At 42.1% G+C, this 19,497-nt stretch overlaps 2 protein-coding genes across 2 annotated transcripts; one reads left to right on the top strand and one right to left on the bottom strand.

Moving 5' to 3' along the window:
* Positions 1-913: 913 nt before the first annotated feature.
* On the top strand, positions 914-9,097 carry eif4g2a (eukaryotic translation initiation factor 4, gamma 2a; the record flags this gene model as incomplete). The annotated part of the gene is made up of 21 exons (XM_041939862.1): positions 914-946; positions 2,001-2,107; positions 2,242-2,298; positions 3,187-3,312; positions 3,452-3,554; positions 3,644-3,775; positions 3,869-3,935; positions 4,037-4,188; positions 4,394-4,504; positions 4,589-4,771; positions 4,909-5,050; positions 5,166-5,329; positions 5,422-5,529; positions 5,719-5,823; positions 5,916-6,020; positions 6,107-6,322; positions 6,435-6,693; positions 6,792-6,996; positions 7,122-7,330; positions 7,417-7,538; positions 7,948-9,097. Coding segments are annotated over 21 exons (2,772 nt in total), but the record flags the coding sequence as incomplete, so codon positions are not given.
* Positions 9,098-9,643: 546 nt separating this feature from the next.
* On the bottom strand, positions 9,644-18,889 carry ctr9 (CTR9 homolog, Paf1/RNA polymerase II complex component). Its single transcript, XM_041934151.1, has 23 exons — positions 18,752-18,889; positions 17,454-17,552; positions 17,125-17,364; positions 16,921-17,038; positions 16,748-16,837; positions 15,667-15,923; positions 15,461-15,568; positions 15,132-15,368; positions 14,791-15,009; positions 14,521-14,704; positions 14,343-14,431; positions 14,065-14,250; positions 13,374-13,461; positions 13,141-13,289; positions 12,934-13,050; positions 12,702-12,847; positions 12,525-12,596; positions 11,612-11,747; positions 11,317-11,472; positions 11,076-11,227; positions 10,905-10,995; positions 10,686-10,798; positions 9,644-10,609 (listed from the first exon to the last, which is right to left on the bottom strand). Exons 1-23 carry the CDS (start codon positions 18,794-18,796, stop codon positions 10,210-10,212), a joined length of 3,492 nt encoding a protein of 1,163 aa, XP_041790085.1. The 5' UTR covers positions 18,797-18,889; the 3' UTR covers positions 9,644-10,209.
* Positions 18,890-19,497: the final 608 nt, after the last annotated feature.

Genomic DNA, 19,497 nt, shown 5'->3' with positions numbered 1-19,497 from the left:
TGTAGCTAACTCTGTGCTTGGACATCACTGTAGAGGATGGCAAGTAAATTGAGTCTCCCTGAGACGATCAATAAAGTCTCACTGGTGAATTTAGTCCAATCAATCTTGTTCTGCTGTGGTGGAGGTCTCTTTCCTATGGAAGACCATTTCCAACAAAAAATAAAAATCCTCATTGAAAGGGAAAATTATGAAATGAAAGTCAAAAGCATGGGATAATACAATTTTCATTTCATAATTTTGACTTAAAATTATAAGACAAAACACTTTAAAATGAAAAGTCACAATTGGGAGAGGAAAAGTCAATATTATGAGATACCAAGACGAAATTTGGAATCACCTTCTCATAAAGCAAAACACTTTTTCATCTACATACTTCTTTACCTGCCGAAAATGAGCTTCCAATGTTTCCTCTGTGTCCAACTCTAAGAAAAGTGACACAGGAAATGAGACGCGAGAAAGAGCACACAAGAGATAGAAGTGAATCAAGTGTCAAAAATCAGTTATACTGGAGTCACATATACACAGATTCATCTTCCGTGGTCAGTAATCCTTGATTTGTCCCTGCATGTGTCCCTGCATGTGTCCAGATAAAAGAGAGAAGAAAAGCCTTTGGGCATGTTGTTCTGAGAAAAATGGATTGCGAAATGTTCAGGAGTTTTTTTCTGTACGTGACGTTGTCAGGGTGGGATGATGACGCTAGAGACAGCCTCCATACAAAAAGCGGCCTCAGGATGACGTAGAGGGACAGTCAGCATAATTTCGTCGCTGAAGCCGGTAGCTGCCGCCGCTGATCCGTTGTGTTTTAGTTTTTTTTTACTGTTGTAGTAATATTGCTAAACCTTCGAGGTTGTAACACGAAATTTTCAGCTCTTTTATACTCTGTGTTTATTTATTTTTATCTCTTTGTTGACAAAACAACAACTACACTGACGTCCCTTTTGTAAAGGTAAGATGTGTCGGTGTTTCCCTTGTCTGACTATGCTAACGTTAGCTAGCATTTAAAGTTAACCGACCGGTCTGGTTAGAAGTTCGTCTTAGGTTGAGCATGTGATTACAAATGTGGATGTTCAAGCGTTAGCTGACCTTGGTGACATAGAAAAGATAAGTCGAACTGGTTTTATGATCAGGAAAAACCTGGACTGGTTTCCGAGGGTTGTTTACAGCATGTTAGCTGTTAGCTTGCCGGCGGCCTACAGAACAAAAACCCGTCAAGATGTCGCTGAGTGGACATCCGGTGCGTGAACAAAGACCTCATAAAATCAGCTGATGTGATTTCTTCTGGTCTACAACGAAGTCCTTTAGACCTGAATTCATTCAGATTGGTTGGTTGACCAAAAAGAAAAAGGGTATATAACATTGAAAGACTAGAGATTACGAATGCAAGGTTTTTTTCGTTAATCTGATAATTGGGGAATGTGAGTAGGAATCACACACGTAGGACTGCATTTTGCCATTAATTTAATATTATTCAGAATGTATTTGGCTAAAATTGCTGTAACGTTGGCTCAGGATGATTCTGTCAAGGCTCATGAAATCTTAGTTAATCCGTGTTTTGTGTCGACATCTCGTATTCCTGTAAATTAGCGCTGCCCTCCGTGATTTGGATCAGGTTTACGTTAAACAAGATGATCTTGGGTATCTTAAACTGGGTTAACGTGAATTTGTGGTTAGAAGTCCCAGAAGACGGATGGTTGTGAAAAGCACAGCGATCGGGAAATGGACGTCGACACAATACCATTAACGTAATATGCTAGCATCACTGTGCTAGGCTAGCACCGTCCGAGTTTCACATCCACCTATGCGGACACGTGTTCCTGCTCATGTGCTTAGCAATTTGGCTTGAATCTCCACACAGTTGATAAAAATGACACCTGCTATGTGAGATATTGTCATCGCTTGTTTGTGATGTGCGTGATGACCCTTTAAATGTGTGTTTGTCTTCATTTTACAGGCCTTAGCTGTCAGCTAATTTGTCACTGTTTATCTGGCTCTGCCCACAGGTCGCTCTTTCCTGCCCTACTTCCAGAACATCATTCTTTTCAGATATTCTTTGTCAAGCCGCCAAAGTGGAGAGTGTCGTTGCACCAGGGGGTCCTTCTCGTTTCAGGTAATAAATGTTGCCATATCACACTTGACCTATTTATACTGATAACCCTCTCCAGCAACTCACATAAAGGCTTAGGCTCACATTTCCTTCTGTTAAGTTAAAACCTTTTTCCTTTTTTTTTTTTTGTATCACAGTGTGGGGGGAGGAGGTGGGGGTGCACCTCAGCACTATCCCAAGACTGTCGGCAACAGGTGATTTTTCAAGTTTTCCTTTCACATTGAACACCTAGACACCAGTCTTTATTTCTTTTTAAATTCACATTGGAACTGTTCTATATGTGCATTCCCACATACATATTCTCCTTTTACGTCAACACATTTGGGGAAAAGCGGTGTCTCTAGCCATTTCTCATACTGACTCAAATTGTCTGGAGTTGCCCTTTCACACATGTAGCACACAACAGCAGACTGTCCGTGTCAGATGCATTGTCACCTACTGGAGTGTGCAGGAGGAGGAGGATCTATCTATAATGATAATTATGGGTTTATCAGTCCTTACATACAATTGGCCGTATCTGCAATCTTAACAAAAGAGTCGAAAGCAGTATAGTGGCAGGCAGAAAAGAGCACAGAGCAGCTACACAACGTCATCAACACGGCCACTTGCGAACTGTGAATGCTCTGGACAATGATCGGCTCTATTCACACATGAGCTCAATGGGTCATAATGCAGACTTAATGTGAAGGGGCTTGCAGGGCAAGGTCTGTTTAATGTCCCACTGATTGGGACATTTGCTTTTTCACATGCAGCTCCTCCTGGAGTCTAGATGTTAAAGGTTTGAGTGCATGTGTAAAAGCTAAGAAGTGGCTTCTTTTTATGTATATATAGATATATATGTATGTATATGTCTCTGAAAAAACTTGCTTTTCTCCCCCACGCTCACTCCTGCATAGTGATATATAAAAATCTGATTTGAGAACAGATTGAAGTGTTAGTTTAGTGGCATTGCTGCAAGGTATGTTGGGGTCCTCTTAACCCAATCGCCATGGATCAGGGCTAGATTCCTGTGACATAAGGTTGTGTTTACCCAATATATATTTATGTATTGTAACATTTGCTGTGTTTTGTGTTCATTACAGCGAGTTCCTGGGGAAACCCCCAGGTTCTGGCGTTCAGAGATGGGTACCCTCTCGAAGCACTAGACGAGATGCCAACTCCTATAACGAGAAAGGGCAAAATGATGCAATCTTCAGAAAAGTGAGAGGGTAAGTTTCCATTTTAAACCAAATTTACTTCGGTTACACAGATCATCTAAAATTCTTACATGGTACTAAATTGTATGCCAAGACCTGAATATGATGGTGGTTTTGCTATGTTGTTCTTCTCCTTCCTCCTCTTCATTAGCATACTTAATAAGCTGACTCCTGAGAAGTTTGACAAACTATGCCTGGAGCTCCTCAATGTGGGTGTAGATTCAAAACTTGTCTTGAAAGGAATCATCTTGTTGGTGAGTGTTCTCATACTCTCAGCTGTCCTCATGTGTTATCCCTATAGCCAACTGGCACTTAAGTGATTTTGTATTTCTTTTTCTTTAAGATTGTAGACAAAGCCCTTGAGGAGCCCAAGTATAGCCAGTTATACGCTCAACTATGTCTACGCTTGGCAGAGGATGCACCAAACTTTGAAGACCCGTCAACAGAAAATCAAGGAACACAAAAGCAGAATAGTGTAAGAGGTTTTTAATTAGTTTTTTGTTAAGAATATGGTCTCACTTCTCTCTGCTATTTTCTGTCTGGATTTTGAACAAATTCTGCTTTACAGACCTTCAGAAGGCTTCTGATATCCAAGCTTCAAGATGAGTTTGAGAACCGCACCAGAAATGTTGAAAGTAAGTGGACTGCGTTAGATACATGTCGCTAGTTTAAAAATGTCATGTCTTGCATTAATTGTTCCTTATTTTTCAATTTTATTTTCTTTTCCCCTCTGCAGTCTTTGAGAAACATGAGGGCCCACTCACCTCTGAGGAGGAGGAGCAGCGTGCCATTGCGAAGATCAAAATGCTGGGCAACATCAAATTCATTGGGGAACTTGGCAAACTCAACCTTATCCACGAATCTATCCTTCACAAGTGCATCAAAACAGTAAGTTCTGTTGAAAGACATTTACATGGTTTGGTGCACTCATGGGTTTCTTTTTTTTTTTTTTTGTCCTCTTAACCTGTGTGGTCCCAAAATCAGATTAAACTGCCACTCTGGAAGCATCCTGGCACTTTACTGTCCTTAAGTCAGGTCAGAAGATGTGGAAGAAGTTGAAGTAGATTTTGATTGTGTCTCCTTTCTTTTTAAGCTTTTGGATAAGAAGAAGAAAGTCCAACTTAAGGATATGGGTGAAGATTTGGAATGCCTCTGTCAGATAATGAGAACGGTGGGACCTAAACTTGATCATGAAAAGGCTAAGGTGAGCATGAGGTAAACAGCCGAGTAATAGTCCTGTCTTAAACCCCCTTTGTTCCACTTGCTAACAAATCTGTTCTCATTCCAGTCTTTGATGGATCAGTACTTTGGCCGCATGCGATCCTTAACGACAAACAAGGAGCTGCCAGCTAGGATTCGTTTCCTGCTGCAGAATACGGTTGAGCTGCGAGACAACAACTGGTCGCCTCGCAAAGCTCATGTTGACAACGGACCAAAGACGATCAGCCAAGTTCGCCAGGACGCAGTAAAGGTTAGTCTACCATATCCACTGTCTGTGTAGAATGATTCATGGTGCCAAGTACTTACTGAGCTGTTCAGTAATATTAGTGTACAGGTCTTGTAGTCCATAGTCTACCCGTATCCTTAGATTCTGACTGTGTGTTGCAGGATTTAGGTGTTTTTATTCCACCTCCATCTGATGCAATGAGGAATGACTTCTTCATGGAAAACTCCTCCTTCCTGCCAACAAGGATCAAGTTTGACAGGGAAACTCTTGGTGGGCTGGCTGATATGTTTGGACAAATGCCTGGTATGTCGCATCTTTTTCCTCCTAGGAACAAAGAGAGAGTTACACATCGTTTTGCTGCACTAACAAGGTTTGATCCACTCTTTTTAATGTTTTAATGTTGTCTTGTTTTGGGTAGGAAGTGGCATAGGCACAGGTCCAGGAGTCATTCAGGACCATTATTCCCCTACCATGGGACGTCATCGCACAAACCCGCACTACAATGGCCATATTGTAAACGGCAACAGTTCACACCAGCCTCAGTTTGAAGCAGGAACAAAACCATTCATAAAACCAAACCAGGTATGTGTAGTACATCTACAGTTAAGTTGTTCAGTATTTTCTAATGGTGAATTGTCATTCCTCACTATAAATCTGTGAAATCTCTTTCAAAGGGGCAGAATTCACCAGTTTTCAGCCACAAACAGAATCACTTGGTGCAGATGCAGTCAAAGGATATGGCTCCACGTTTCAGCAAGAAAGGGAAGGTCAATGCTGATGAGGTACAAGCTCTTGAATTAATAAACATTATGTTTGTCACCAAGGCCACATTATGTTCGGCTTCTTGTGTTTTGCATGCTCTATTTAAATGGATCCTATTGTTTCTGTTATGTAAAATGTCTTCAGTCAAATGTGGAATGATAATCTAAAGATGTGGTATTTTTATAAATTTGATATCTTCACCCATCTAGATCAGCCTGAGGCCAGCACAGTCCTTCATCTTGAACAAAAAACAAGCGCCGAAGCTGCAGCCACCGATGACTATGATTCCTGGCCAAGGTTCATCACTTGGACAGGTAACATTTTCACATTTAAAACAAACCTGTTGAACTGATATGGTAATCACAGGCTCCAGGGAAAATATATTCATTTGGCTTTCTTTGTTCAGTCTCCACAGCTTGGCCTGAAAATCAATCCTCCTCCAATTCAGGAAAAACCAGCGAAGTCCACAAAAAAAGCTCCTCCTACCAAAGAAGAGTTGTGCAAAATGACAGTAAGTTTGTCTCAGCCCGTGCTTCCTTCATGCACAATATACGGTGTGTCTATCATGCTGTATCTGACTGCCCTTTCCTTTTTTAGGAGACGCTGGTGGCAGATTACCTGAACAACAAGAACATGGATGAGGCAGTGAATGCAGCAAGAGAGATGAAGGCTCCAAAGCACTTCCTGTCCGAGATGCTGAACAAGATCGTGGTCTTTTCTCTTGATCGTTCAGATGAGGATAAGGAGCACGCAAGCAGCCTCATCCATACACTCTGCACCGAAGGCATTGTAACAGGCGACAACCTAATGCAGGTTAGTCTTTTTTAAGTCAGACATCAGAATGTATAATACCCAGAATATATCTTTTTACCATCTGAACATGAAGCAGTTGTTCAACACTAACCGTTCTCTTTTTATTTGATAGGCCTTTTTGATTGTTCTGGACCAGAGTCACAAGATCGGGGAAGAAGTCCCACTGGTGAAGTCCTACCTGGCACAGTTTGCAGCACGCGCCATCATTGCTGACCTGCTCAGCATTGCAGATTTGGCCCATCAGCTGGAGAATGGTGCACATTTCCCACTGTTCTTGCTCTGCCTGCAGCAGATGGTCAAACTGAAGGACCGTGATTGGCTGGCTGACCTGTTCCAACAGAGCAAGGTCAACATGCAGAAGATGCTACCTGGTATGTCCAAACCCACTCTGACCACACATTCTGACCACACATGCATTTTTAAGTATCAGTCTTTTGCTACTACTGACGATTGTCTTATTCTCCTGCAGAAATTGACCAGAATAAGGACCGGATGCTGGAGATTCTGGAGGGCAAAGGTCTCAGCTTTTTGTTCCCACTTATGAAACTGGAAAAGGAGCTGCTGAAACAGATCAAAGTAGATCCTTCTCCACAGTCCATCTACAAGTGGATCAAAGACAACATCTCACCTAAACTCCACACTGACAAAGGCTTTGTCAACATCCTCATGACCAGGTACCGCAGTGGACAATGTTTCTAATGGTGAAATCAATCCTTGATGCTGCTTTGTTGGTCAGTCTAACCCCAAACCATATGTATTGCCTTTCATGTATTTTAATGATTGTCATCTTGTCTGGCAGTTTCCTGCAGTACATTGCTTATGAGATCAACCCTGATGACGATGAAGAGCAGCTGGCAGCGCCCAGTAAAGACCAGCTGGATGAGGAGAAGCAACTTCTGCTGTCTTTCAAGCCAGTGATGCAGAAGTTCCTTCATGATCGCATTGACCTGCAAGTCAGTGCGATGTACGCCCTGCAGGTCCACTGCAATGCCAAGGGTTTCCCCAAAGGTACATATACATATTTAGTGTTCTGTGTTGCAGCTTAGGCCCAGGCCATGGATGGTGTTAAACATTACGGTTATTCTCTTTCCCAGGCATGTTGCTGCGCTACTTTGTAAACTTTTATGACATGGAAATCATTGAAGAAGAAGCCTTCCTTTCATGGAAAGAAGATGTAACCCAAGAGTATCCAGGGAAGGGGAAAGCATTATTTCAGGTAATTTTATGTACATTGCTAATAAGTATTGTTGTTTCTTTCTTTGTTACTTTCTCATTCACTGGTATCCTGGTTATGCTCAGGTTTTTAGTGGAAATGTCCATGTAAACATCTTTTGGTTTTGGAATAGTGGATATAAAGAAATAAAAAATAAAATAAAAATCAGACACTGGCAGGTCTGTAACTGTTCTCTTGTTAGAGAAATTACTGGCTGAGATTTTGAGGAGTCAAGACACACATGCACACAGAAACCTAGTTACTGTTCTGATGTGTATGAATAACCAGGTTTCTCTGTTCCATGTAAGCATCCCAGAGATCAAAACCAGGATACGACCCACAGCTATGCATGTGTTGATTTGGTTCATCATAAATATTTTGGCCTCACAGAGATCTTGTGTTTATGGTGCAGGTGAACCAGTGGCTGACCTGGCTGGAGACCGCAGAAGAAGAGGAGTCAGAGGGTGAAGATTATTGAGGAACAGGCCAAAGCCATGTGTTATCAGGATGCAATGAAAGATTTAATTTTTTTTTAAGCTTTTCTTCATTTTTTTTTATTTTTCCTCATAAGCCCATCTCCCTCTCAACCCCTCCTTCCCTCGCCTCTTGTTCATACTTTCCAACCACTGTTACAATTCGCTCCACTATGAACGGTTTTGCCAGATCAAGCCAGCATCACCACCCTCTTATTGTAGTAATGCCTAATTTTCAATCTTATTTGATGTCCTACAGCAAAAGTTTTTTACATTTCTATCATCTCGGGTTATGTTTTCTTTAATGGCAGTATTGTGCAGGAAACTGTCCCAGCACCAAAGTCTGACCCATTTTATCACCTGTTACATCTGGTAGGAGTCACCAAGTGCTGCCATAACTATTAACTTTAAAAACTGTTTACAAAAGAGAAAAGACTTATCACCAAGAGACTTTTCTCACCATTTTATCTGCATTTGTTAATCAGTTTTTAGATGCACTTTGCTCAACATCATGAGTCGTTGCAATAGTGAGATACACTTTCCTTGATTTGTTGAAACAATCCTTAGTTGCAGTTTTTGGCTGCCATAATTATGGTTTTCTTGTGCTTGAATGCAGACCATTTTGTCTGAAGATTCTTAATCTGGATTTACAATAATGGCCTGTTTTGTTTGCACAGTGTGATTTCAGTTATCCACATTTAGTTTAATGAATCAAGAACTTTTTTTATGTACAAAATTTTTATGCTGTTAGGAATGAATCTCTGTGTGGCCTTTTTTTAATTTATCAATTCATATGGATATACCTCTAACGTATCTCGGACTATACTTGAATGTCTCGGTGTTAATATTGAGGCAGCCAAAGCTTAGTTTCCTGTGCTACAGTTGTTCACCACCATGTGTGGAAATTTTACGTCGGTTTGCCATATTTGTCAAGTTTTTAAATGGTCTTTATATCTTCATGAAATTATAAAGAATGCACTGTATGTGTACACGCTAACTTTCTTCTGGAGTGTCACTGTAATGTTATGTGCAGGAAGTTGAGTGTACAACTACAGATCAACCTTGAATAAAGTTTAACGGTTCATTTCATTGTCTGAGCATTTTGTCCCCCTGGATTTATCTAGTTTTTACTTTGCTGTCTTGAAACTTAGGACAAATCATGACTAACTACTTGGTTTCGGGTATCACAACTATATTTGTGCTGTTTTCTAGTGTTAGTGCATTTTGAAACTTTATGATTTACTAAGTTGTTTGGGGGGTGTTCATCAGATGGGCTGACTTAGTACAAAACTACATTTCAGAAGCAAGAAATGGAGCACATTGTACATGACCATTTTTTGGTTTGTATGATTTGGTAGGATGGAATAAAGACAACAGAAAATCTGCTTGGCTCCAAATAGGTGCAGAACATGGAGCTCATTTGAACTTAAGAGGGAACAGAAATGATAAATCACTGCATAACATCCTGTCAGTACACACTGAGATATAACTATAAAGTAATTTAAAGAATTGTGGGTTGGGAGGGACATTACTTGTTTGATCTATATCATCAAAACCTGATTTTATTTGTCGGGAATCCATATTGATATATTGAGTTGGGTGTTTACACTCCTAACAGCCAACTGCGGCAGTTTTCAATTAGTTGCAGACTGGAATCAATACATATATTAACTTTGGGATTGTTTGCAATTATTAGACAACACAGGACACACGATCATTTAAGTTTGTTGATGAAGTTAATGAAGCTTTTTTACTTTCACAAAAGGACGGACACAAAAGAAGAATTATGATATATGCAAAACTCTTGAGTGGACAGCATTTTACTTCTGGGTCAATAACACTGATACAGGAGCAGAGGTTGCACGTCTTTCACGTCTTTGCTCTTTTTATTTTAAATTTTGTTGAAGCATCTTTCCATTTTTGGGTCAGTGTCTTGTCTGACCATTCGAGATAGAAAATAGATGTTTACACCTTTTAGTTCACTTCAAACCTTTTGATCTCATAAACAAAACATAGCATCTGTGGAAAAAACATTTCCACATAACATGAGGAACAAACCATGATGCTGTATTGAAACAAAACTACACTTCTCTAGGCTAATCCCAAGATATATGGACAGAAATACCTGCTTTTAATAGAAAAAAAGACATAGATGTGGAGAGTTTTCTCAGCATTATATCGGACCAGTCTGTGAGGAAGATTTAATCGCTGTCATCGTCCTCGTTGTTGGAGCCTTCGGGTTCAGAGCCGTTGTCAGAACGCCGTGGGGAGGCCTCGTTGTCTGACCCCGGTTCAGATGCTCTGTATGATCCTCGGTCGGAAGCTGCAACGGGCGAACCGGGCCGGGACTCGTCGTCTGATCCCGACCGACTTCTCTTACTCTCGTTGTCTGACTGCTCCGAGTCAGACTGCCGCTGCACCCTCCTCTTCTTCACTGGACGGTCGCTGCCAGAGTCGTCATCCTCGGAGCCCGCGGAGCGCCGAGGGCTGCCCGCCTCGCTGCCAGAGCGGTTCCTACCTCCATCCGACTCGCTGTCGGACGCAATGCGCTTTGTGTGGCCGCCCTCGTCGTCAGATCCCGACCCGCTGTCTTTTTGGTGTCTACATGGGAGAAAGTGCACACGTCAGATTTCTACTCATCCACTCAGCACTCTCAGTTACTAGTTATTGCCTTTACCTGTCTTCTGCTATTTTCAGCCCATCTTCATCTGAAGAAGACTCAGACGAGGAGATGATAGCCTTAGACTTGATCTTTCCTTTGAGAGACGGTGGCAGACGCTCAGGCTGGGGCTAAACGTGACAAAAACTGAGTGAAATTAGGCCTGAAAGCATATTTAAAAAGGACTTTGAGAACATTCATCACGACAGAAGAACAGCAAAGAAAACTCAAAAGCACCTTTTCAAACTTCTTGCGTTCTTTGGGTTTACGCTGCTTCTTGGGTCGTGATGCGCCTTCCTCATCATCACTGTCATCTCCTTTAGCAGATCTGAAATTCAGGACATTCGCTCTGAGTATCTTATGTGCTTTACTCAGCAGTCGAAATGAACGACAGTGCAGCAGCCTCACCTCCTCCTCTTCTTGCGTGACTTCTTCTCTCCGTCCTCGCCCTCCTCCTGCTCGCTGCCGCTGCCGCCCCTTCTCTTCTTCTTCTTCTTCAGTGGCAGCTCCTCGTCAGAGTCGTCGTTGACAAACTCATCCATGTCACCTCCTTTCTTACGCTTAGAGTTAAATAAAAAAAAGAAACGTCATGCACGCTGCATTTATTCAGAGGCTGCAACACGTGTTTGCTATCAGTGCTGACACTCACACGTCCTCCACCTCCACCGCTCCCCTTCTTCTTCTCTTTGGCCATTTCCTTTGATCCCTCGGCGAAGGTGAGCAGGTTCTTGGTCTTCTCCACGTACAGCGCTCTCTGCTCCAGGAGCTTCTTCTGTTCCTCCACCTCTCTGTTCCGCTTTTCCTCCTAACGAGGTTTGAGGGTGACAAGCCGACCAATTAATGAGAAGCACTTTAATGTAGCTAAATATAAAACCCAGTCATGGTGAAGCTAGGAAAACCAAAAAGTTTTACGGTTCCAAATGCAGCGAAAGCACCATAAGTACCTGTTCTTTCAACAACTGCTGACGCAGCAAGTCCCTCTCCTGCTCTTGCTTGGCCCGAAGCTCCTTCTCCTCCTCATCCTGCTTTCTTGCTCTCGCCACATGGTACTGAGCCTGACTCAGCAGGTCGGAGCACTGCCTGCAATCCCACAACACATCCAAGCCCCCAGTTATGTTACGACCTGCACTGAATGAATACAACTCCAGCACAAGCCCCATATAAAAAACACAGTAACTACTCAGAGCCAGCGCTGATGGTGAAATTGTATTTTCTCAGTATGAAGATCTGAAAGAAAAACATTTAATATCTGTAAAGCTCAAACTGTATTTGCGGTAAGCCAGTATGGGTGGAACCACTGGCACCAGTTCTATTGAAAAACATAAGTGTTTCCATAAAAAAACAAAAAACAAAATGTGTCTCTCAAATAACCTTACATCCAGTCCCTGATTGCCCTAAACTTTATACTCTCGTACCCACACGATTAAACAGCAAAGAGAAGAAAATGATAAATTCCTGTCTACTACAAACAAGACGCTTGATCTCGTTTGCTGTAAGGTTGTAAAAAGCTCTTCTGTTGGTCTTAAAGAGCTGCCTGCACACTTTGTCCATGAAAAGTTAACAAACACAATGAAAAACAAATTTCCAAAATTCCATGAGGTTTGGAGTCCTTTCATTATATTCTTGGAGAGAACTGTGAACTTGAAGCTTTGATAAATGCAAATGACTTTCCATAGTGATCTATGGAAAGCCGGCGTAATGTAATGTTGTGACCCTGTTTTTCTATAACTTGTTAAAATGTCTCTTCAGGAGTGGTTAAAACCAAAACTCAATAAAAACACGTCTAGAAAAACTGTTGAAAACAAACTGAAACCCTCAGCGTGTATTATACTGTGATGAGAATAAATGAAGACTGACCTGGCCTCAGACGCAGCAAGAGCGAGGTCAAACCTCATCTTGTCTCCGGCCTTGCTGAGGTAGCTGAAATACCTGTGTGATGAGGAGGAGGGTGAAGATGAAATTCCAGGATTAGACAGAGGCAGCCAGAGGATCGGACTGGGCAGAGGAGGCGTAAGTCAAGTCTAACAGCAGTACCTGTGAGCCAGTTCAAGCTCTTTGACAGCGCTGAGCACAGCCTTCAAGTTGCTCTTCTCGTCCTTCAGCACGAGAGTGGCCAGTCTCTGAAGCACCAGGGCCACATTGAACATGAGCACCGTGTCGCTGGGCGCCACGTGACGGGCCTTGTTGGAAACACATTCAAAGGACAGTTATAGATCACTCACACGTAGCATCAAACAAAAGCCTTTTCATTTTTGCTTCATGTTACCTTCAGCAGCATCTGCTTGCACTCCTGGAGCTTCCCGCATTTGAAGAGCGCTCTTGCGAGGTACAGCAGCACCTCAGTGTTCTGATATTTGTAGAATTTCTTCAGGCAGTTCTCATACTGTGGAGCAGATTAAAATGCTCAACTGTATAGACGAAAACTTCAACAAAGACCATGATATTTGTCGGTCGTCACAAGTGAGGCCCTCACCATCTGCACGGCGCTGATGTACTGCTTCTGTTCCACGTAGATGTGAGCCAGATTTAGCCAGACGTCACTGATGTCGGCGGTGGCCTCCCTCACCTGCGCGAACACGTCACGAGCCTCTCTGAAGTAGCCCTTGTGGGCCAGGACGGCACCTGGATGCAAGACATTAATGTTTAATACTTCATCCATGTACAGTAGAACTCATAAAAAAACAATCCTGAAGCAGCTGAACAGACCGATGCCATTGGCAGCGTAGAGGTTCTTGGAGTCATTTCGCAGGACCTGTTTGTATATCGCCAGGGCTCGATCCTGGTGTCTCTTTTCCTGTCAAGACAAAAACACTCTTACTCCATTTGAGGATCTCTTATTTCCCTTCACACACACATGACACACACAAGGAAACTATACTGATGAGTTAGCACAAGTAGACAACTGAGCCATGAAGAAGGCACAGCCTCTCAGTGCTGCTGCAGGTCTGTACTGTACCGGTTTTTGATGCTACTGGACTTTTTTTTTGCATTGTTACACACTAAAATGTCCTAGTACCTGTTGAATTTTTCCAGAACTTTTTCTGATGGAGTGACAGGGACTGACTAGTTTGATAGGGTTGCTTGGACAGCCAGGTTTTTTTAGTTTGATTAAAAAAAAGGCTTATTAAAACATATGGAGCAAACGCATAAAAACATGAATTTATACGCCTTTATAAGTCCAGCTTTGTAGGCTGAAGTTTGTTTAATAATCACCAGGTGAACACACATTTTACTATACAGGGTCTGCATCTAGTAGAAGTTACTGTTTGGACCACCTCCACTGACCAATCGCCAGGGGATCCATACTATTATATCATACTTTCTTTATGTTTATTAAAAAAATAAATTTAAAATAAATTTAAAATTATTAAAATTGATTTCAAAAAACTGTCTGCACCTTTTCCCGGTCTCTGGTTGGCTGGTGCAGAGTCTGCAGCCACACGTTACCCAGAGCCAGCATGGAGTAGGTGTCGTTCTGTGTGGACGGCTGCTTCAGAATACGCTCAAACTTCTTTTGACCTGGTCCCCATTCCTGTTTGGCCAAGTGAAGGTTCCCGATCAGGGACCAGGCATCCGGGTGATCCTGCACCGAACAGAAGATAACAGATCAAATAATGTTGAAGAGGGTTTGACATCAGATTTGAATGATGAACACTACAACAGGTGACAAAGTACCTGATTAATCTGCAGGGCCTCTTTGAACCAATCAGAAGCTTCGTAGAAATTTCCCTTATCGCGAGCCATCGCTCCAAGACGCAAATAACCTGCAGACCAAAAATAAAAGCATTTCCTCACAGAGCACAAACATTTATTTCTTGCTCTCGCTTTTTATTGTGGAGTGTTTCACGCTTACAGTCCACATAGTTCGGGTGCTCTCTCAGGATGTTTTTGTAGAGTTTCTCAGCTTCGTGGAATTCGCACATTGCCTCGTACAGGCGGGCCAGATTGTAGGAGGTGGTGACAGAAATGGCATTGTAGTAATGCTCGTCATGCTCTCCTTCAGCTTTGGCGCGCTCAAGAGATGCAAGAAAGTATTTCTGTGGAAGAAAAGACATGACCCATCCTTGAAATACCGCCGTTATTAATGCTTAATACGCTTAAGTTCATGATCATGAACCTCTACCTTGGCCTCTCCAAGGTTGCCCAGCCGGAAGTGAAGAGCCCCCAGGTTGTTGAGGATCTCAGGGGGGACATCGGCCTGCACCTTCTCCTGCAGGATGCGGGTGGCTGTGCCATATGCGGACAGCGCTCCTTGAATATCGGTCTGCTCCAGTATCTGAGCCAGCTCGATCCACGCCTCCACGTCATCTGGGTACTGCTCTGTCACCTTCTTCAAATGACCCTAGGGCGAAAACACAGAGGCACGTCTCCAACAATGATCATTGAGACACATATTTGACATACAAGTCAGATCAGCAAATGTCATAATAAGCACGTGATGAAATAATAATACAGGATGCGTACTTTGGCGATGTCTCTCTTTTCCTGATCGTCAGATGTTGCGTACAGGGACCCCAGAATTTTCATAGTCTCGTAGTTGTTGGGGTAGGCCTTTAAAACCTTTTCAAAGCACTGTGCCGCGTTCTCTTTGTCTCTGCGATACACATACATCTGTCCCAGGCCAAAGAAGGGCAACACAAAGGTAGACGAGGCAAACTGAGTGGCCTGGTAGTAATACTGAAACGCTTGGTCGTAGTCCTCCTGAGAGAAAAGGAGAACAGAGATATCAGAGATGTAAAATGATAACTCAGTGAATAAACAGGGTGCTGCCTCAGGATCAGTTAGGACCTTACCTGCACATGAAATGAGCGAGCCAACTGATAGCAGCTCTCAGCCTGCATGGCCTCTACCTCTGTGTTATGGAAAGCGTGGAGGGCCAGATGCTGCACTTTACTGTAATCCTGTTAGTAAACAGAAAATACGTAGGCGTGACTAGTTGAATGAGACTCCAGTTTAGACTTGTGACTGTGTTTCAATGATGACTGAACTACTGGACTACCTTTTTGAAGAAAAAGTGATTGGCGAGGTGGTTGAGCACCATGGGGTTGCTGGGGTCGATGGTGTAGGCCCGCGACAGGAGCTGCACTCCGTTCTTGATGGAATCTGCCTCCTTGTTGTTGAGCTCTAAAACCGCCAAACCAACAAGAGCTCCGACGCACTTTGAATTCAGCTCCAGGGCACGACCGAAAGCCAAACGAGCCTTCTCCAGCTTGTTGAGCTTGACAAAACAGTGGCCCATGCCCAACCTTACCTCAGCTAGACAGAGACACACGAACAAGGCAGAGGAAAGATGAAGAACAATCTGGAACACGTCTATTTGTATGAGAACTGCAACAACAGCAGGAGGAGATAAAGTCCGGGCGATATATCAGCCAATATTTACTTCATCAACGCTGGTTTTAGCTTTTGTTCAGATATGGAAAAAAAAGGATATTACAGACGTTTTGCCAGCAGTAAATTTATGTATATCTGCATACAGTGGAAACGATTAATCAAAACAATTTTGATATAGATATAAATGATTAATAAGTTATCAAGCAATTTGCCAGACATTCTCTGGGTGCAGCCGCTCAAAAGTAAACATTTGCTGCTTTTCTTGATTTTGTTACAATATAAAACTGATATCTTTGGTTATTGTGACCTTCTGCTCTGGGAAGATGTGCTGAGCATTTTCTCTATTTTCTGATTATTTATACGCTGAACGGGCAACGGTTATTTGAAAATTAATCGATAGATTAATTGGTAATGACAATAATTGTTAGGTAGAGCCATGTGTGTTCCCTTCATTTATTCAACTGTATGCGATTTTAGTTATTTTCTGGAAATACTACCGTTAATTTTCATTCTGCTCTCTCTGTCACATCTCAGCCCAGTGCATTTTTAACTCTTTAAAACTAAATTTTAAGGATCATTGTCCTAAAAGTTTCATTTATTTGTCTATGTTAAAACAACTATTGGCAGATATATCGTTGCCAGATTTTTTATTCTAAGAGACACTGTATTGACCAGACTCTAGTAGCAGTGGTAAATAGTAATAATGTCGTAGCAGTAATACAAGGCTCTGTTATGAGGATGTTTACCTGGACAGCCGGGGTTTGTACGTAGAGCCTTTTTGTAATATGCCAGTGCTCCTCTGTAATCCTTTTTATTGAAGGAGATGCAGGCCTTACCTGTCGAATAACAACAATGTCATTATTTCAGAAAACCAACTCCAGCGTTCAAAAACAAGATCTTATTTTAATATTAATCTTGCCAAGCAAAGCAGGGATGTTGTTGGTGGACTGATTGAGGACAAAGTGGAACTGAGCATCGGCCTGGTCCATCTTGTCTCCTTCCAGCAGGCAGAAACAGGCTCTTCCCAACAAATGGTTCTGAGTGAGCCAAAAGCATAACATGTTTGTACTTCCAGTGCAACATTAGTGGAGCCATAGCAGTTTTCTCTCATCATCACACTTACCTGATCATACATGATGATCTTGTCTGCCATTGTGTAGAGAAGCGTGGCCTGCGTGATGAGCTCTTTCTTGGCATCTTTGTTTTTCTCTTTCCGGGCTTGCTGGACATAGTAAGCTGCCAATGTGTCCAGACAGGTCATCTGGTCCTTCTCATGGTCTCTGTAGTCGAGGTTTCCATCAATACGAGCTGCCTCTAAAAGCTTGACAAAATCCTCCGTTTTGCCCTGCTTGTAGTACTCCAACTGAAAAAGACAGTGCAAACTGTTACAACTGCGCAAACAGGATAAATTATTTGACAATTAAACTGTCCATTGTAGCTCCACTGACTCACCGCCAAAGCGATCCATATGTGCAGCTGTGTATGCTCCTGCTTCAGGATACTGATGACCTCGTCTCCTTCTGGCAGCTGGTCAAAATCGAGCTCGATGACCTGCAAGATTCAATTTAAGCCATTAAGCATCAACGTCTGACAAAACCCATCCTGTATCATTTAAGAGACAATGTTAGACTATATCAATGCGCCAACCGTCAGTTTTTACAATACCATTTATACTGTGGCAGTTATAAATCTCTGGGTATATTATGCCACTGCAGGTGCCAATTAATGTGCATGGCTGCTTTACAGTATTGACTTTTATATGACTTTTGCATCAACACAAGAAAGTACCTTGTTCTGTAAAGCACATTCACCAAATTAGACAAAACAAATTGTCCTGTCTGGGAATTTAAACACATTTTTTCCACTTTTACAGAAAACCTGGCACTCAATTATCAGTTAATTAGGTACACTTACCTTAAATTATGCTGTCTAACACTACAGCCCTGATGCAATTAATCCTTCCTTAATGAAGGTTATAATGCCCGGTGTTTGTTGCTAGAGTTTAAGAGAGGTGTTGATATGGAGGGCTGTAGAATTATTTTCTGTTAAACTAAGAGGTCAGGTGTTGCTAATGTTTTGTCCACCCGTTTATGTCACTGGGGATGGACTGAATATCATAAACATCTCTCTGTAGAAAGCAACACAAGCAACTGCATCACAAACTACAGCCTGGCAAGGATATCAAGTGTGATAGAGTGTTTTAGCTGCTATTATGAGTAAAGATCCAGATGTTTCACTACATTGATGGCTTCTTAACTTGAAATAAATGCACAGCGATGCACTACAGAGTCAAGATTGTTGCTGCTGCTGTTGTATCTTAAAATCCCACCGACATAATAAGAGATAGAAGTTAATTTCACCAAGTTCTTTAATATGAAAAAAGACAATGTGGATTCAGCGTGGACCGCTTCAGTAACAGAAAACATCACAATAACTGACCTAACGTTACTAACTTGCATCAGAGCCTTTGATATAGGACTCTGATGCAAGGGCAGACATTAAGTTAACAGCGTTTGCTAACCTCTGTACTTCATACTTATTGTTATAAACATTAGTCAGTTTACGTTTCGGGTTGACTTGCACATAGCTAAAGTTTCTATAACGCTGACGCTACTTTAACATTGAATGCGCCGCTGTGTTGTACAGAACATTAGCTAACGCTAGCCAGAGTTAGCATACACGGCGGGTAGCACAGCGAGGTTCACTAAACATCCACAGTGAATTAACTTTACATATTAGAAGAGTTTCACCTCATCTGTGTCCCGTAAAGGGATCTCGATAGAGCCTCGAGACATCCTGACTGAGGAAAAATCCACTTGAAGTTAAATTTATTAAAAAAATATATAAAAATCTCCAGCCCGTTCTCGATTGGTAGCTACTTCATGCTTCCGACAGGAAACAAACAAAGGGACGGTGCAACTGAAATTGTGTCCGGAGAGATTGATACGGATCATGAAACTGTTCCTGCTGGAGTTCAACAAACGATGATCTTGGATGAAAATACGGTTGTACACTGTTAGAATCTCAATAAAAAAGAAAATATTTGCATGAAAATATATATTTTGCATCTCTTTTAGTGTCTAGAATTGGGTTTCAGCAAACAAAAATAGGATTCGCTATCAAGTTGTCAGTAAACGGAACTAATTATGTAGATAGAAGTTAGAGAATATTGAAAGAATCATCCGTTGCAGCTGCGCTAGTAGGAGTTTTTTTTAGTGGACTGAGAATAATTTCCTTTTCCAAACATAGACAGCCAGATAAAATTCACTCTCTTCATTTGCTGAATTCAGAGTTCAAACTGTGGACGATGTGTTTCACAGACATGTGCATGTGATATGTTAAATTGAAATCCATTGACAGCACCATTGTCACAGACCTCTGCAGGGCAGCATTTTGGCAGGAGTGGGGTGCGGTGGGGGGTGATGGGGGAGGATGGTGGGGCGGGGGGCTAGGGGATGTCAGCTGGTTTTGATGTGAAGCAGTGAACACAAGCATA

This window comes from Chelmon rostratus, chromosome 1 (genome assembly GCF_017976325.1).
Source record: "Chelmon rostratus isolate fCheRos1 chromosome 1, fCheRos1.pri, whole genome shotgun sequence".
In the NCBI taxonomy this organism is placed as follows: Eukaryota; Metazoa; Chordata; class Actinopteri; order Chaetodontiformes; family Chaetodontidae; genus Chelmon; species Chelmon rostratus.
The sequence above is the reverse complement of the archived record's forward strand: the minus strand, read 5'-3'. Positions and strand labels throughout refer to the sequence as shown.